The 15239-nt window shown below is 50.1% G+C and overlaps 5 protein-coding genes across 5 annotated transcripts; 3 read left to right on the top strand and 2 right to left on the bottom strand.

Annotated features, from left to right (window-relative positions):
- The first annotated feature begins 1354 nt into the window (after window positions 1–1354).
- BKA67DRAFT_183979 (ANTH domain-containing protein) lies at window positions 1355–3945 on the top strand. The gene is made up of 4 exons (XM_046095300.1): window positions 1355–1620; window positions 1731–1968; window positions 2043–2233; window positions 2317–3945. Exons 1-4 carry the CDS (start codon window positions 1573–1575, stop codon window positions 3856–3858), a joined length of 2019 nt encoding a protein of 672 aa, XP_045961487.1. The 5' UTR covers window positions 1355–1572; the 3' UTR covers window positions 3859–3945.
- A 693-nt stretch (window positions 3946–4638) lies between these two features.
- On the bottom strand, window positions 4639–6728 carry BKA67DRAFT_532469 (uncharacterized protein; the record flags this gene model as incomplete). Its single annotated transcript, XM_046099535.1, has 5 exons — window positions 4639–4729; window positions 4833–4886; window positions 4955–5042; window positions 5319–6286; window positions 6340–6728. The coding sequence occupies 5 exons, from the start codon at window positions 6726–6728 to the stop codon at window positions 4639–4641; spliced, it is 1590 nt and encodes a 529-aa protein (XP_045961486.1).
- A 1736-nt stretch (window positions 6729–8464) lies between these two features.
- On the top strand, window positions 8465–9559 carry BKA67DRAFT_655527 (uncharacterized protein; the record flags this gene model as incomplete). Its single annotated transcript, XM_046106774.1, has 2 exons — window positions 8465–9206; window positions 9261–9559. 2 exons carry the CDS (start codon window positions 8465–8467, stop codon window positions 9557–9559), a joined length of 1041 nt encoding a protein of 346 aa, XP_045961485.1.
- Window positions 9560–12388: 2829 nt separating this feature from the next.
- BKA67DRAFT_183801 (CDK-activating kinase assembly factor MAT1-domain-containing protein) lies at window positions 12389–14159 on the bottom strand. The gene has a single exon (XM_046095299.1). It carries the CDS (start codon window positions 13770–13772, stop codon window positions 12633–12635), a length of 1140 nt encoding a protein of 379 aa, XP_045961484.1. The 5' UTR covers window positions 13773–14159; the 3' UTR covers window positions 12389–12632.
- A 356-nt stretch (window positions 14160–14515) lies between these two features.
- On the top strand, window positions 14516–15209 carry BKA67DRAFT_590861 (CS domain-containing protein; the record flags this gene model as incomplete). The annotated part of the gene is made up of 3 exons (XM_046104633.1): window positions 14516–14531; window positions 14598–14800; window positions 14859–15209. 3 exons carry the CDS (start codon window positions 14516–14518, stop codon window positions 15207–15209), a joined length of 570 nt encoding a protein of 189 aa, XP_045961483.1.
- Between the last annotated feature and the right edge of the window lie 30 nt (window positions 15210–15239).

Here is a 15239-nt window from a genome sequence, read left to right as displayed (position 1 = left end):
CATGAGATTTCTACAGATGATGAAAGCTGCGTGTACCAAATGATAGGTTCCTCCATTCCAATCTTCCGAACTCTCCCTCCGGGGCTTAAGTGGTTCGTTTGTGAGGAAGAGCTGGGACTATGATATAAGCGTTCGGCACACCGACCTTGTAAATACGGACGCGATCAAGGCAACTCTGACTCTCATTTGAATATGGTCAAGGTTCCGGGGGTTTGTTTCTGACAGGTTTGCACTTGAAGCGGCTGGGCGACAATACCCATACCCAAGCTGTCAAAGTGCCCTTCCTCTCTCTGCAAACACCCCGCTCATTATTTCTGAACAATCTGCAATTTTGCCCAAGCGACGATCAGTCGAGCTGTGGAACTTGTTCTCATCTGTCATACGATCGTAAGTGCGGTCGAGCTGTGATGAAGCAGGTGCTCCAGGTACTGCCTAACGTTGCCCATGTTTTCGTCCACCCCGGAGCACCGTCCATTAATGTAATCCTTCTCCCCAGCCTTTTTGCACAACCCACAAGATAGCTTCTAATGCAAACGATTTGACCCACAAAGTCTTAACGATGAACGCCGTGTTCTTGATGTATTGAATACAGATCATAAATCTACGTACATGCATGAGTGTGTGTGTGTGTTTGGTTCCAGAATGATTGAAGCCTGTCAAGGTCATTAACTTGTTGGAAGTTTCCGGTCCAGCAGTGACGCGCATGCACAGGGTAGTACTGTGAGCAGGTACATATCTCTGTAGATAAACTACACGTTTTCATCTTGAGCTGACCTCAGCGATCCCACTAAGTAACAGGGGAGCCCCGCCAAGTTCAGGGACAACAGTTCAAGGCCCCACTGAGATGATGAACCAATAAGTCCTTAATTGGGCCGCTAATTGGTGCCGATGGGACTTCGGCAACTTGATGATCGTGGCAGGCAGCGCAGGCAGTTGATAATAACGTTAGCTTACAGTAGCTCATTGTCATTACGATTACGGAGGAGAAAGTTGCCCAGCCAGCTTAACAGGCTGCGACGTGACCTCCAATTTCCCGGCCTGCCCTGAGCTCCGCCAGCGAAGCCCGCGTCTCAGTCCCCGTCAAGTGTTGGCAGACATTATTACAGCACAGCACAGCACGAATGGACTGACCTGAACTCTAACTTAACCTGAATGCTGCTTCGACGCTTACCCTATATCATCAACCCACCGACTCCCCGTGCCCCCAGCATCTGACCTAACATAACATTCAACGCTATCATGTGCTTACGCCAAATGTCCATCCGTGAATAAGGTAGCCGTCGCATATCCTGGCAGCAGTCACCCACTTATCCGCCGCTTGCTTTCGAGCTTCCTCCGCGACCCCGAAGCTGAAGCTAGTATCGTGACGTCGCATCTCGGCGGCTGTGATCAACTTGCTTGCTTGCTCATCTGTTTGTCCAACGACAACCCATTGCGGCCGCCATTGCGCTGTTTGCTACTTGTCGCCATCTGCCAGTGTCTATTTGAGCCTCTACCCGGCCCTTGAGCCCTCTTCACCAAGAAAGCCCCGGCCTAAAGCTCGCGTACACCCTCCGGAGAGCCAAATCCGTCATGGCGAGCTCTTTCGAAAAGTCTGTCAAAGGCGCCACCAAGATCAAGGTACGTTGGTCTTGAAGAGGGATCGGTGATGACAAGGAAAAGAAGAACAAGAGAACAAGAGAAGAAGAAGAAGAGAGAGCGACATGACATTCTAATCGTGGACTCTCCAGGCTGCGCCGCCGAAAACGAAATACATTGAGCATATCCTGATCGCTACACATGCCGGAGAGGCCGGGGTCGCAGAGGTCTTTCGGGCACTGCAAAATCGATTGCGCGACTCGACATGGACTGTCGTATTCAAAAGTCTGATTACTGTACATCTCATGGTCCGGGAGGGCTCGCCCGATTCGACACTGGCATATCTTGCTAGGCATAGGAGCATGCTAGCTACGAGCTCCTTCACTGACGGTATGAGTCTCTGGCTTGACATCTTGCCGAGTATGTTGATACAAGACCAGTCGCTGACTACACTGGCCCAACAGCGCAAACCCAAGGTCGCAATATCCGACACTATGCCGCATATCTGACCGAACGAGCGCGAGCATATAGAGACACCAAAACCGATTGGGTGAGAACGAAAGAAACCCGACTGGAAAAACTATCTGTGGACAAGGGCCTTCTCCGGGAAACCGAGGTGGTTCAGCATCAATTGACCGCGCTGTTGAAATGCGACGTAGGTGATGGAACAGGGAAGCTCTGCCGACACCAGGCAGACGGCAAAAAGTAAAGAGGCAAATGCTGACATATCCCGCATAGGTCCTGGACGAACCCGAGAACGAGATTACAATAACTGTCTTCAGGCTTCTGGTGCTTGACCTGCTGTCCCTGTTCCAGGTACTAAATCAAGCCATGATCAACATTCTCGGCCATTTCTTCGAGATGTCGAAACCGGACGCTGAACGCGCCATGGAGATATACCGCACTTTTGCTCGTCAGACCGATTTCGTCGTGCAATACCTACAAGTAGCAAGACAATATGAACATCACACAAGGGTCGAGATCCCTAAGCTGAAGCACGCTCCTGTGAATCTGGGCCGCCAGCTCGAGGACTACCTGAAAGACTCGGACTTTGAAGTGCATAGAAGGCAGTATTTGGCCGAGATGGATGTCAAGAAGCCGGGAGGGTCGAGCTCTAAAGCCGGCAAGAGCGACGCAGCGGTAAAAGGGAAACCATTCCCGGATTCGAAGACGAACGGCACATCTACGTCCACGGCCTCTAAACCCGCTGCGGCCACCAAAGGCCCAGCCCCTGATCTCATTGATTTCTTCGATTCAATAGAACAGAACCAGCAGACCATGGCCGCAGATCCGCAGCAGCAGCAGCAGCAACAACAGCCACAGCAATTCGCACAAGCGAGCCTGGGGAACCCATGGGCCTCGAACAGCCCTTTCAACCAAGTACCTCAGCAAACTGGCCAGCCATTTCAAGGGACCGATTTTGTATCTCAGCAGCCAGATCAGCAGTTTCAAGGCAATGGGTTTGCGCCTCAGCCGACAGGCTTCGCGCCGCAACCCACAGGATTTGCCAATAATTCGCCATTTCCACAACAAAGTATTGGTGCATTTAGCCCCCAACAGCAGCAGGTTCCACAACAGATTCCGCAACAAGTTCTGCAACAGCAAGCCTTCACCGGGTCCGGCTTTGGCGGATTCGGTCAGCAACAAGGCGGCTTCACACCAGGTGGGCTGTCATCAATACCTCAGGACTCTGTAGCCTCGTTCCAGACGGGAGTCATGGCACCCCCAATGCAGACTGGGCTTCAGCCTGGGCAACAAACCACGAACCCGTTCCGTCAGTCCATGCTCATGGCGAACCCAACAGGTATGGCCAGTCCAACGCCAAATTTCACTAATACGACGATTCCGTCACCTGCCACACAACTGCAACGTCAATCTACGAATCCCTTTGCGCGGTCTTCGCCAGGTCCTTTCTCTGGACAGCCCTCACAGTCACCTTTCCAGCCCCAACAGCCCCAACAAGCACAAACAGCCTTTCAACCTCAGCAGCTGCAAGCACCAGCACCACAACCACTCCAACCCATGCAAACTGGCACCAACCCCTTCGCCAAGAACTTCGGCGGTGGCACAGGTCAACAACTTCAAAGGCCACAGACGAGTGGTGCTCTTATGCCACAACCAACAGGCAGCACCAACCCATTCCGTCAAGGCGATTTCATGAACCACGAGACGGGACAAGGTTGGCAGCATAACCAGGGGAGGATAGGCGGTGGTTTCGATGAGATCCAATCGACACCGGTCTTTCCGAGACCGAGCACCAGCACAGCATGGCAAACTTAAGGTTCCAATAAACCTTGGTAATAAAGTTGTTTGGATAGTATCAGTCGTTGGATGAATTAAGCTGGAATACTGAGTTCAATAACCAGTGGCGACTGGTGGGAATTTGTGTCCACATGCAAGATCGGGCTCTGAATGTATAATGTGCAATATCTCGCCAACCGATACTGAGAGGTATGCACAGTAGCGAGGCGTTTCTTGGATTCTTTTGTTCGTTGGAAACTTATTCTCGAATGCCGAGACAATCGACAGCTGCCATGTCTAATGCAATTCATTTGACTACAGCACAAATCCAACATAAATCAACACTTTGTTTCAAGAGTCGAACTGCAACACAGACACATGATCTCAATTGCCAGAAGTAGAATGATACAACAGCTTTGACGAGCACAGGAGGCATCAATTACACTAACTTAAGAAATGGTACCAGCTCAATCTGGTCGTATTTCTGGGTCATGATGATGCCATAAAGCCACGGACTCCTCACGAGACTGATCCTTTTCATGCTTTGTAGTCATCAGTCGGCAAGCCGTGCCACCCAACCCAAAGCGCAAAAGTTGAATTCTCTCCGGAAATAGGTTTGAACACATCGAACGTGTGCCTGAGGGAAAGAAAACTAGTAAATGACAAAAGAGCAAGAGAAATAAAAATATGTCCGACGAAGGATAGCTCAGCTAGGGGATCCGGACATTTGAGATAATGATATGTATTTAACATTAAATGAAGTGGACCACAACTATACCACTGTGGCCTCAGGCTCGTGGTGTGTCAAACGCGGTCATTTCATTTAGGGTTATGTTCCTCTAAATTGCACATGGCAAGTTCAATATCCTTTTGCACTTTGCACAGATGAAGTGTGCTCAGAGTTTTGGCCCTGAGTATAATAATAGTTATATCGGTGATGCTTCCAACTTGCACACAAACCCACTGAGATATCAGCAGTTTTTTATCATCGATAGACGCAATCATGTACATACCGGGCCTCGCCATATATTTGCTTTTTGTTCATAACATCGCTTTTCGGAATTCGGCTACCGGGGGTTTAGTAGCGTGACACTATGAGAATTTCAAGATTAAACATAGAGCCTTCAGGACTTACCTGAAACAACCCTCCTCATACGAGAAGGCGGCTAGATATACTGAGATCATGTAAATTGATTTCCAGGTAGAGACATATTCATTTGAGTCTGTACCACCATATCGTATAACAAATACACAGTCTTATTTGACGATGTACGATTCAACAACTGCATATAAAAAACTACTAATGCTAAATCCAGAAAGTTGAGCTTTGTGCTACATGAAGCGCAAAAAATAGACAAAATACTGGAAAACATTATGTTCGCATTGTGGCAATAAGATAAAAGACTGTCATATATCATTATACTATATGCTATCCACTACACTATCATAGGTCATTACTTAGGTAAATCATCGTCTCGAGTTCACGCTGTTGAAAACACCATCATTGTTCTGAGTGCCAGTGGTCTCTGAATTATGACTGCTCGTCAGACCAAGCTTGTTGCCAACTTTCTCCAATAGACCAGGCTTATCTTCGCTTGTACTGTGGCCAGAGTCAACGCGGCTGTGACCTTGAGCGTAACCAAGACCAGTAGTACCAGTGCCTAATGCAGTGTTGTTGCCAGTTGTGTTACTTAGACCCGTGGTGCCGGTGCGGGAGCTGGTGGTACCAGTGGTGCCGGGTGCGCTACCTACGTCCAGCATGCTGCTATGATGCTGCCCTGCGGTGCCAGTGGAAGTGCCAGTAGTACCAGCGGTACGACTACCATCGCGGTCTGAATCCACTCGAGGGTCGAGAGTGTTGGCTGCACGAGAGTTGTGGGGGCCCGAAACACCCTCGCGACTTCCTGACGTGTAACCACCGCTGCCGACTGCTCCTGTGGTGACACCGGAGTTGCCAACACCACGGCTGCCAGTGGTACCGGCAGAGTAACCGCCAATGGCACCAGAAGAGGCTGTGTTGTTGTTGCCAACGGTGCGACTACCGTCACGGTCACTGTCGACTCGGGGGTCCAATTTATTGGCGACTTTGGACTTGTGAGGACCACTCACACCCTCACGATCCGAAGATGAAACAGACGACGAGCGACGGTGGCGATGACCACCGGCAGCCACTCCCGCACCGGCAACGCCGGCACCAGCGCTGGTGATATTGCTGAGACCTTTGTTGTGGCTGTGAGCACCTCCCTCAACGTCTGGACAACCCTCAAAGCGGTGCTCCTCGTGCTGTCCACCACGGTGAGTACCGCCGTGCTGCTTGAATTCCGACATGCTGACAGCAGGCAGGGTTGATGTCGCATGATGCTTAGCCTCGTTGTGGTGTGTCTCATGGATGGGTACAGTGGTGTGTACCACGTGAGGCTCAATGGTCTCCTTGTGAACGACAGGCTGGTATGTCTCATGCACGTGACTTGAGGAAATGTGTTAAATCATGCACTTTTAATACGAACTAAACAAGCTTACTGGTGAACATGCTCGCCCTGAACTACCGGAGCACTGGACTGGGTGTGCACAGCCTCTTCTCGTACACGCTGGTCGCTGAATTTGGCTCTCTCTGCCTCGAGTGCTCTCTTCACCTTGGACTCGTCGCGATGATCAAACGATCTGTGTTCGACTTGTCCAACATTATGGTGGTGCTGTTCTGGGAGAACTTCCTTGTCCTGGACGGGCTGAACAGTGTGGTGGTAGTGGTCTTGATGAACTTCCCGATCGAGAGCAGTATTGACCTCTTCATGTTGCTGAGGACGAATAGTCTCATGCTGAACAGCGGGCTGAACGTGCTCATGGACGGTGGTATCGTGGTGTCCAGCCTTGGACATGAACTTGCTGACGGCTTCCTTAGTCTTATCCATTGTAACTGAACGTGTCGTGTCTGTAAAATTTGAGGAATTCTTCAAGTGTAAAAAAGGAGTTAGGACTGAGGTTATGATATGTGGATTAGCTGCAGTGGTTTGAGGTGTTTGGTGAGATGATAATGGTCATATAAAAAGTCTAATCTGCAGGCCGACGAAGACCATCTTATAACTTAGACTCCAACCATTGCTCAAGATCTCCTCCATGACGTTATCATCATCCCCCGATGTCATATTCCCTTGACGGCCAAGAACACTATCCACTGTGGTCAGAACTCAATCGAACACATCAATGATCAGGATATTTTTGACGTGCTCTTCTTTGGATCTAGTACAAGGTGTTGAGACCAAGCATGACGCTGATGGCTGCCATCCAATCGCAAACCGTCAGTATTGCGTCCAACAGAACCATAAATGAGCTAAGCTTTACGATCTTCGATGTGGTGCAGTCATAGTAGTTTCTCCTGCTCATTGAAAGGTGAGTAAAGAGTTTGCGTGTCGTGACGCCACAAGCTAGTGGCTGCTGCTCGTTATCGTGCGGACGCACCGGGATCTAGTTTGCAAAATAACCCCTCACTGGCTCAGGAGATTGATATGAAAACATACTGACACATTGTAGAGCCGCGCTGCCGCCAGCTCCAGCCCGTTGTGGAACAGAGTCCTACACATCATCAGACCCCGAGCTGAGAAGGTTCGAGCTATGGGGCTGCGGGTATGTGTTGAGAGATGCGGCTCGACCGCATACTACAGGCCCTGCTAGTGTATAGGAGAGCCAAGCAAAAAAGAAAGCGGCTCGTCTAGCGGCACCCGGCTGTGGGCCATTGAATTCTGCGCGTTGGAGTTCTAAAAGCGTCATTTTTACAAATGCGGTAAACAAACAGCATCATACATTTTGCATGCATGGTGCACGTTATTCGGCTTAGGTTTGCGGCGAAGGTTTGAAACACGAAAGCTATGAGCGAATGCCATAATCGTCCAAGGTATTCACGGAATGGATCCAAGCATCACAAGCTGAAATAGTCTCGACACTGCGTAGGAGAAATACACCGACATCATTCTGCGGTGACATGTCCGATTCTCCTCAATTTATAGGACAATTTCGATCTGCGCTGGGATGGATACTATCACATCCCCTCTCAGCAGGGACTATTTTGTCCGCCGCGCTAAGATTCGCTTGACAGCACTGGCTTCTTGCCATAGGAAACTGAAAAATCGGTATGGCAATTGCTTCAACTTGAGCTTAGTTAGCATGAAGTAAGGGGTGGATGTCGCAATAGATCGAATGATCTCACGACCAGACAAGACGCCCCTCTTAGCATGAGGTTCTACCACAGGTCATTAGTTGGCCGCCATGGACCAAATTCATCCATAGTGGCTTGAGACTCTAGTTAAAACGTTTTGCATCATGACATCATATGACGAAGTCAAGGTATGACAGCAACTCGTCGTAACGAGCGATTGCGGAGTCAGTCTAGAATGAGCCCAGAATCGCTGTGGCAGTGCTCAAACTGGCTGGGTATCAGTGTATAGAGCTATCTGCTTCCAGCCTTGATTTTGGGAGTTCTGTGTCATTGACCGTTTGTCCTTAACCAGAGCCTGTATGAGGCTATTCAATGTGTCTGTGAAGAAGTAGTCACTTCTCCTGTCGATCATAATAGATTAGCGAGCCCACTCATTCACCGTACCTTTTCAAGTAGGGGTTTTTTTTTTAATCGATAGTGGTTCGAGACATTCAGATGTCGCAAAAGGGCAGATCTCTCCTTCAAAGGATTAAAGCCAAGTTTAGAAGACGGTCAAAAGACAACAAGCAGTATTCACGGGATGCTCTACAGGGAAACAGCGACGCAAATGACCTCCACGATACCCATTTTACGAATGTAGGTGGTAAAACGACGGACAACAGGCCTCTTACAGCCGGGACGGATAGGCGCCCAAACTCTTCAACGCCAGCGAACAGGACAGATATACGTCAAAACGATTTGCGGATAGTGAACAAGAGTACGAAGCGTGGATCTGTGGATGAGAGCTTCAAGAGTGTATATCTAAACGATTATCATTTTGCAGATTTAGGCCACGATGAGCAAGGAACAGGAACTGCTGCAGCCACGGCTCAGCCCCCGAGAGTAACAAATGGTCTTCACGCAACAAATAAGGAAAGACGTTCGACTGGCTCTTCCGATCATCATGGACGTCATGGTAACCGCCGACGCAGTGACACGGCTGATTCAATATCGATTCCACGAAAACCATTGACGAGCTCTCACGGTATGGCTATGCAAGATGGACCTCGACCAGATAGTTTGGCCATCCGGCCAAGGGGAACACGTGGAAGTGCCGGGTCGGAGAACATGCTTACGCCAGAAGGGACAGAAGGGACACAGAGGCTAATTCCGACTCCTGATTTTGGCAAAACCGATTTTGCGGACTTCGACCTTACCGACACTGTTGACACCGATCAGTATACATATCAAGCTCCCGGTAAGCAACCAGTCTTGTGTATTGTAATGGTGTACTGACATGTAAATTATAAAGCTGTGACACATGAAGTTGTCCGGCCGCATATTCATGAGATCACTCACAAAGAAATCCACCGGGATATCCATAACCACGAGTATCGTCACTACATCCAACCTGTATTCGAGCAGGAGTTCTTGCCAGCACGCCACTTTGTCCCGGACGAAGAAGGGAATTTGCAAGAGGTATCTGCTAAAGACCTAGAGGGCATCCCAGGTTGCAGCGGTGCACACACGGACTATTCCTTTCATGGAAAGCCATCACTTGACGGGTTCAACCATGGTGAGAGTGATCGATTGATTGGACAGACGACATAAGAGACAAGTAAGGACCTCGAAGACTAGAGGCAGTCAATGTGTGACTAAGTGTACAAAATGATTTTGTCAGAATTTAGCGCTGGTTTAAATTTACCATCGAATGGTTGTGTAGGCTTCAAATGGAATGTATTTGGACAGGTACGCAGGTACGTTCAACACACCAATAGTGTGTCATCCATGTAATTACGACAACTACTGCACCCATACAGAATCTTGTGTCACCTGTCTGCCAAAAAAGAGTAAGAGGAAAAAGGAAGAGAGACCTCCCCTCGCATCTGTAATCAGACTCCATAGTTACGCTGCTTGACGACAGGCCAACCCAATAACATACACCTATGCTGAAGCCTATCACTAGCAAGATACCAAACACGCTGGCTGATTATGGTATCGTACAGCTTTCCATACTAGATCCACGGCCATCCTTTCTGCATGTTCAGTCTACTGTTTGACACTATGTTTTGGTTACAAGGCTCTCCCTTAGCAGCTGGAGCTTTGTATGCCTACCGAGGCTCTCTATCCCTGGTCAGCCTGCCAAGGCAGTATCGCCTTGACAGGTCAAGGCCACGTTCTGTCATTAGAGGCCGTGCAGAACACGAGTAATTATTCGAAAGATAATGGTCTAAGCTATCAGTCCGAGAAATATTTCTCATGCAAAGGTGGCGATATGGGAAGCCTTCCCCGAAGGGGTTTAAAGAACTTCTTTAGTTGGAAACTTCTGAAAAAGCAGGAAGCCATAAAGTACGATAAAGAGTGGATAATGGACTATAATCGTCGGACTGAGAAATCTTTAACACAAGAGTTTCCTCCTAGCCACGGATCACTATGCCCATCTAATGTGTCAATCGATCCTCTTCATCCCGTGCCTAGCCACTTCTATTCTACATGCCAAGTAAGCGAAACTGATGGCACAAAAGTCTCTGTCGATATCGATTGTTTCTAGCATGGTGTTGTTGGTGACGATCTCAAAGCATATCTGGACTATTGCAGGATTGGCATCGAGGGCTCCGGGCTGCTGAATCTCTACAGTCATCCCGTTCCGACCGCATGCCGCTTACGCTGTAGCTATCTTGATGCCCTGGGGAGGGATTGGTTACAACTTCCCCCATAGACCTACCTCGAAAGACCAGCAAGTGTCAAGCTCAGAATTTTGCATCGACCGATACGTGCATCAGATACACCATCACCCGACAGTTCGACTGGAACCCAGAACATACTCTCGAGGGAGATGTTGCATGGCCGATCGCTGAGTTACTGTGATACTGCTCGAAGATGGCATCATTCTGGACGCCTCAACGATGCAGAAAAATTCTATGGAAGACATTGTCCCAAAGCGCGGTCGAATAAGTCGACTAGCCCATCGGAACAGGAACATGTCACGCAGCCAGGTATGAACATACTCTTATCCTGAATGATGCCGAGTTGTATGACGATTCTCACCGTTGGAAACCCTTTGATCGACGTTCTCCGATGGGACTGCGCACGATCTTGATGTTATCATGCAGGTTTAAAGCAGCAAGCGAAGGCACAAACATGTGGCGCATACCAGTATCAGAAACGGAAGAATGCATGTCACGCACTGCATGCCACGAAGAGCAACAGGAAAGAAGAGGTTCAAACGGCCAATTGAATTTTATTATGATGGATCCCAGCCATAGAGACAGGAAAATTCCCTCCAATTAACACGAAGGTCCGTTAACGGAGATGTCACCGTATCAACACCCTGGCACGTAACACATCTCCATACAGTCTTCTGAAATATTTACACCATTTGTAGTGACTTGGAATCGATGAGACGATCTGTATATTCCTACAAGAAGGTGTTCTGCCACCTACGTGATGATGACTATAGAGCCATTAACCTAGGGGCTTCTGCCAAGTTTCCTGCCCATCACTTTTCCAATCGACGTCTCAATCATCATCGCACCACAAGAAGCAGATATTTGCAAGGAAGAACAGTGACCTTCGAAATTCTGTCGACCAAATCAAAAGTTACCTCGTCGTATGCAAGGAAACAAGGAACGAGGTTACCATCCCACGCGCCTCGGGCCGGCGCCCCTCTGCTCATCACCGCTTGAACTCGGCAGCATATATCCCGCGCACCCTGCGTATCCCGCTTCGCCTCCCTCGCTCGCTCCTCATCGTACAACGGAGTGGCCCTCAGGCTTACCTCCCCAGTCCCAGGCGCTCACCGAGGCTCTTGTGGTGCTTCTTCGCCGACTCCTTGTCCTTCGTGATGCTGCCGGCGTCGCTGTACAGCGACTCGTAATCCCCGCGGGGCTTCTCCGACGAGGCCGAGGCCGCCGACGGCTTGGGCCGCCATAGCCTGTCGTTGAGAGAGACTCTGTACGTCGACGGCATCTCTGCGTGTGCCCTTTCGTGTTCCGAGACGACTCGGGCGCTCAGGCCTGCGCTGGAATTCATTTTCTTCACCTGATTCTTCTTGGGAGACTGGCGCGCGACTGAGGCACAAGATAGTATATGATAGTGATGGGGTTTGCCTTGAGATATTACAGTATGTGCGTGATATTCGATTATCAGCTGGTTTTGGTTTTGTTGTTTTTAAAGACCTAAGTATAAATAACATGCTTTAGCTGAGCGGGCTTCTTTTTTACTCCCAGGAATAGGTGCTTGATGCATGCACAGCCTCCCCATGACAGCTGAGTTTTGATCTTACGCGCATCGTGCAGTGACATCAGTGAGGTTTGTCTCCTGCCTTCTTGGCATAGTCTTGACCCCACGAAGCCAATCATCTGCCGTGCTCCGCCACAGCCAAAGACTTGGCGAGAGCCAGCTCAGGCTCAGAGGGCCAGATAGAGACGCATCATCCCTTGATAGCTTGGTATAGTTTTTTTTTTTTTTTAAGTGCATGCCCCCGGTAGAGGATGTGGAAACCAATGCCAAGAAAGACCACAATCGAGTCCCGAAGGCGATGGCCGAGCAGTGTAACCTGTCGGGGCGAAGTCGAGATTTTGGATCTGCCTGCTCTCCAAGTTGAGTCTTCTAATGTAGATTGGAATTCTAAGTTTGTCCCAAGACGCCATCGCTATGCACAGTGTTTAAATGACCCATGATTCTATACAAATACATCGTTGATCTCAGCTCTGGGATCCGTCGTGAGAGGCCGGCTCGTTTTACTTCGGGCAGCAGCGTCGCGAGGGGCAGTGGTGCCGCCATTCCTCTGGTCTGAAGCCTTCTCATGACCAACCATGACACCCAGCCCAGCAAAAGCCTCGAACATGGCGCGTGTGATATATTCTTGTGTGCTGTAACCACCGACCTGGTGACCCTTGTCGGTCTTGGCCTTGACCAGATGTGGGTTCTCGTAGTCGCTCTGCAGACTGTAGCGGGTAGGCTCCAAGTGTATGCCGGCATAGGGGCTGTACGGCTTGTTCCTGTCCTCCTCGTCTGCAGAAGGACCAGTCTTTTTCTGGCGCAGACCACGTATAGAAATGCCTCGGGACGCATCCAAACTTGCGGCGAAGTGGCCACCGTTCATGGTCGCAAGTTTTGCCTTCTTCTTGGCCATTATTCTCGCTTGGATATCGGCAGCGCTTCCGGGCTCTCCTCGCTGCAGGGCTTCCATGACCTCCTGGTTCAGCTTGGCCTCTTCGGCTCTGGCCTCTTCTTCCTGGTGCTGCTGCTCTGCCTTCCTAGCGACGGCAGCGGCCTCGGCCTCCTTCTGCCTCTTGATGCGCAGCGCATCTGCTTCAGAGCCCTTCTTCTTGTTCCTCTCGATGGCGGCCTTGTGTTGTTGCTCGTAATCGATAAGCTTTACCTCGGCCTCCATCCTGTCCGAGTCGTCGCCGTAGACGAGGGAGAAGGTGAGATCCTCCACGTCCTGTAGATAGTTGTTGTAATGCCTAAGGGTCTCAAAGTCGTCTTGCGTATTGTTGAAGACGGCAGCGACTCGTTTCCGTATGTCGACCTCGCGCTGGATGGTCAAATCGGCGAACATGGCCTCGCGAAAGCCCTTGAGCCTCAGGGTCTTGTTGCAGCTGGCGTAGGGACATTGCGCGGGGCCGGACTTGAATATGGTCTCGACGCATTGCGAACACATGGGATGATAGCATTCGGGGTTGATCTTGAAGGTCATGCTGGTATTCAGGTACCGGTTTCGTTTGCAGACAGGGCAGATGTCTTCGGGGATGACATTGGCAGCCCTCGTGTTGAAGGGCTGCGTGATGGTCGTGGCGCCGGTAGCCCTGCGCGACATGATGGCAGTCGATAATGGGGGAATACCAAGGCACGACCAGAGGGAATCGAGTTGTTTAGATGGAACCGGTCCGGCACTGTAGCAACCAAAAAGGCGTCTCGCCACGATAAGAAGTAGGCAGGCGACGTCGAGGATGAAGTGGGACCGCAAGTACTGACAGTTTGGCGGCTTGATGTTTGTTATAATATTTAATAAAAGAATAAAAAAATAAAAAAAGGTGAGAGCGCCCGTACGGAAAAATAAAAATGAAATGCCTATTCACTAGAGTGCGACGATGCCACTTCAAAAGATACCTCCATGGATCTACATATCCTACGGCTTTCAGAAACACATGATGATGGAATGGGTGCAAGACTGATCATGACAAAGACTATGGATCTGCACCTGCAAATAAATAAGTAAGAGCTTCAGCCGACCCCCTGGACCCTGGCGGAAGCTACAGGGGAGGCTACAGTACAAGCAGCTGCTGCATCTTTTGCTGCTACCCCTCCATCAACGCAACCGGAAGCTGCCCCGCGATTTCTCAGCAGCCTTCTGTAGACTTCCACCAGAGGGAAACCTTTTAACTCTACTCTACTCTACTTTACTGCAGCAACGACATCGCTCGATTGCTTACTTATACGAGCAAAACACCAATCCCGACTATCGACAGTATTTGCTGCTCAGGAACAGGAGTCGGAAAAATGTCAGGCAAGTAAACAAAAGCTCAGTGATATGCTGGGTCACCTCATGCCTATGCTGCCATGGGAGCCTCCAAATGTCCCATTATTCATATCTCTCTGTTTATGAATCTGAATCTAACCCGACTTCCTCGTGGCTTTTTAGACCTCACTCCCGAGCAAGAAGCCGCCGCCCGCGCAGCCGAGGCCGAAGAGCAAGCCGCCCTGCCGTACAAATGGACACAGACCATCAGCGAGATCGACCTGCAGTTTTCCGTCCCGGGCAACCTGAAGAGCCGTGACCTGGTCATAGACATCAAGAAGCAGAAGCTCGTCGCGGGAATCAAGGGCCAGGATCCCATCGTAAATGTGAGGCTGCCCATTGTTCCGCCTATGCCCTCCCTTCCTGACCCCATCTCTACAACAGGGCGACCTCCCCCACCCCGTACAGACCGAGGACAGCACATGGACGTTGACCTCGGCCCCCGACGGCACCAAGACGGTCGAGGTCCACCTCGATAAGCTCAACAAGATGGAGTGGTGGGCACACGTCATCACCTCCGCCCCCAAGATCGACGTGACCAAGATCCAGCCCGACAATAGCAAGCTTTCCGATCTGGACGGCGAGACCCGCGGCATGGTCGAGAAGATGATGTACGACCAGCGGCAGAAGGAGCAGGGCAAGCCCACGAGCGACGAGCAGAAAAAGACCGACATCCTCAAGAAGTTCCAGGAGCAGCATCCCGAGATGGACTTCAGCAATGCCAAGATGAGCTGAGGGGAGAGGAAACAACAAGTCATCTTTAAT

The sequence above is a fragment of the Truncatella angustata genome (assembly GCF_020726525.1).
Source record: "Truncatella angustata strain MPI-SDFR-AT-0073 chromosome Unknown BKA67scaffold_2, whole genome shotgun sequence".
NCBI classification, from domain to species: domain Eukaryota; kingdom Fungi; phylum Ascomycota; class Sordariomycetes; order Amphisphaeriales; family Sporocadaceae; genus Truncatella; species Truncatella angustata.
Note: the sequence above shows the minus strand (reverse complement) of the source record. Positions and strands in the feature narration are given on the sequence as shown.

Excerpts from the sequence above, each read along its gene's own strand:
- BKA67DRAFT_183979 (XM_046095300.1), top strand. The coding sequence starts at position 1,573 with ATGGCGAGCTCTTTCGAAAAGTCTGTCAAAGGCGCCACCAAGATCAAG. Across the intron at positions 1,621-1,730 it reads AAGGCGCCACCAAGATCAAG|GCTGCGCCGCCGAAAACGAA; the intron begins GTACGTTGGTCT and ends TGGACTCTCCAG. Across the intron at positions 2,234-2,316 it reads CCGCGCTGTTGAAATGCGAC|GTCCTGGACGAACCCGAGAA; the intron begins GTAGGTGATGGA and ends TATCCCGCATAG.
- BKA67DRAFT_183801 (XM_046095299.1), bottom strand. The coding sequence starts at position 13,772 with ATGTCGCGCAGGGCTACCGGCGCCACGACCATCACGCAGCCCTTCAAC.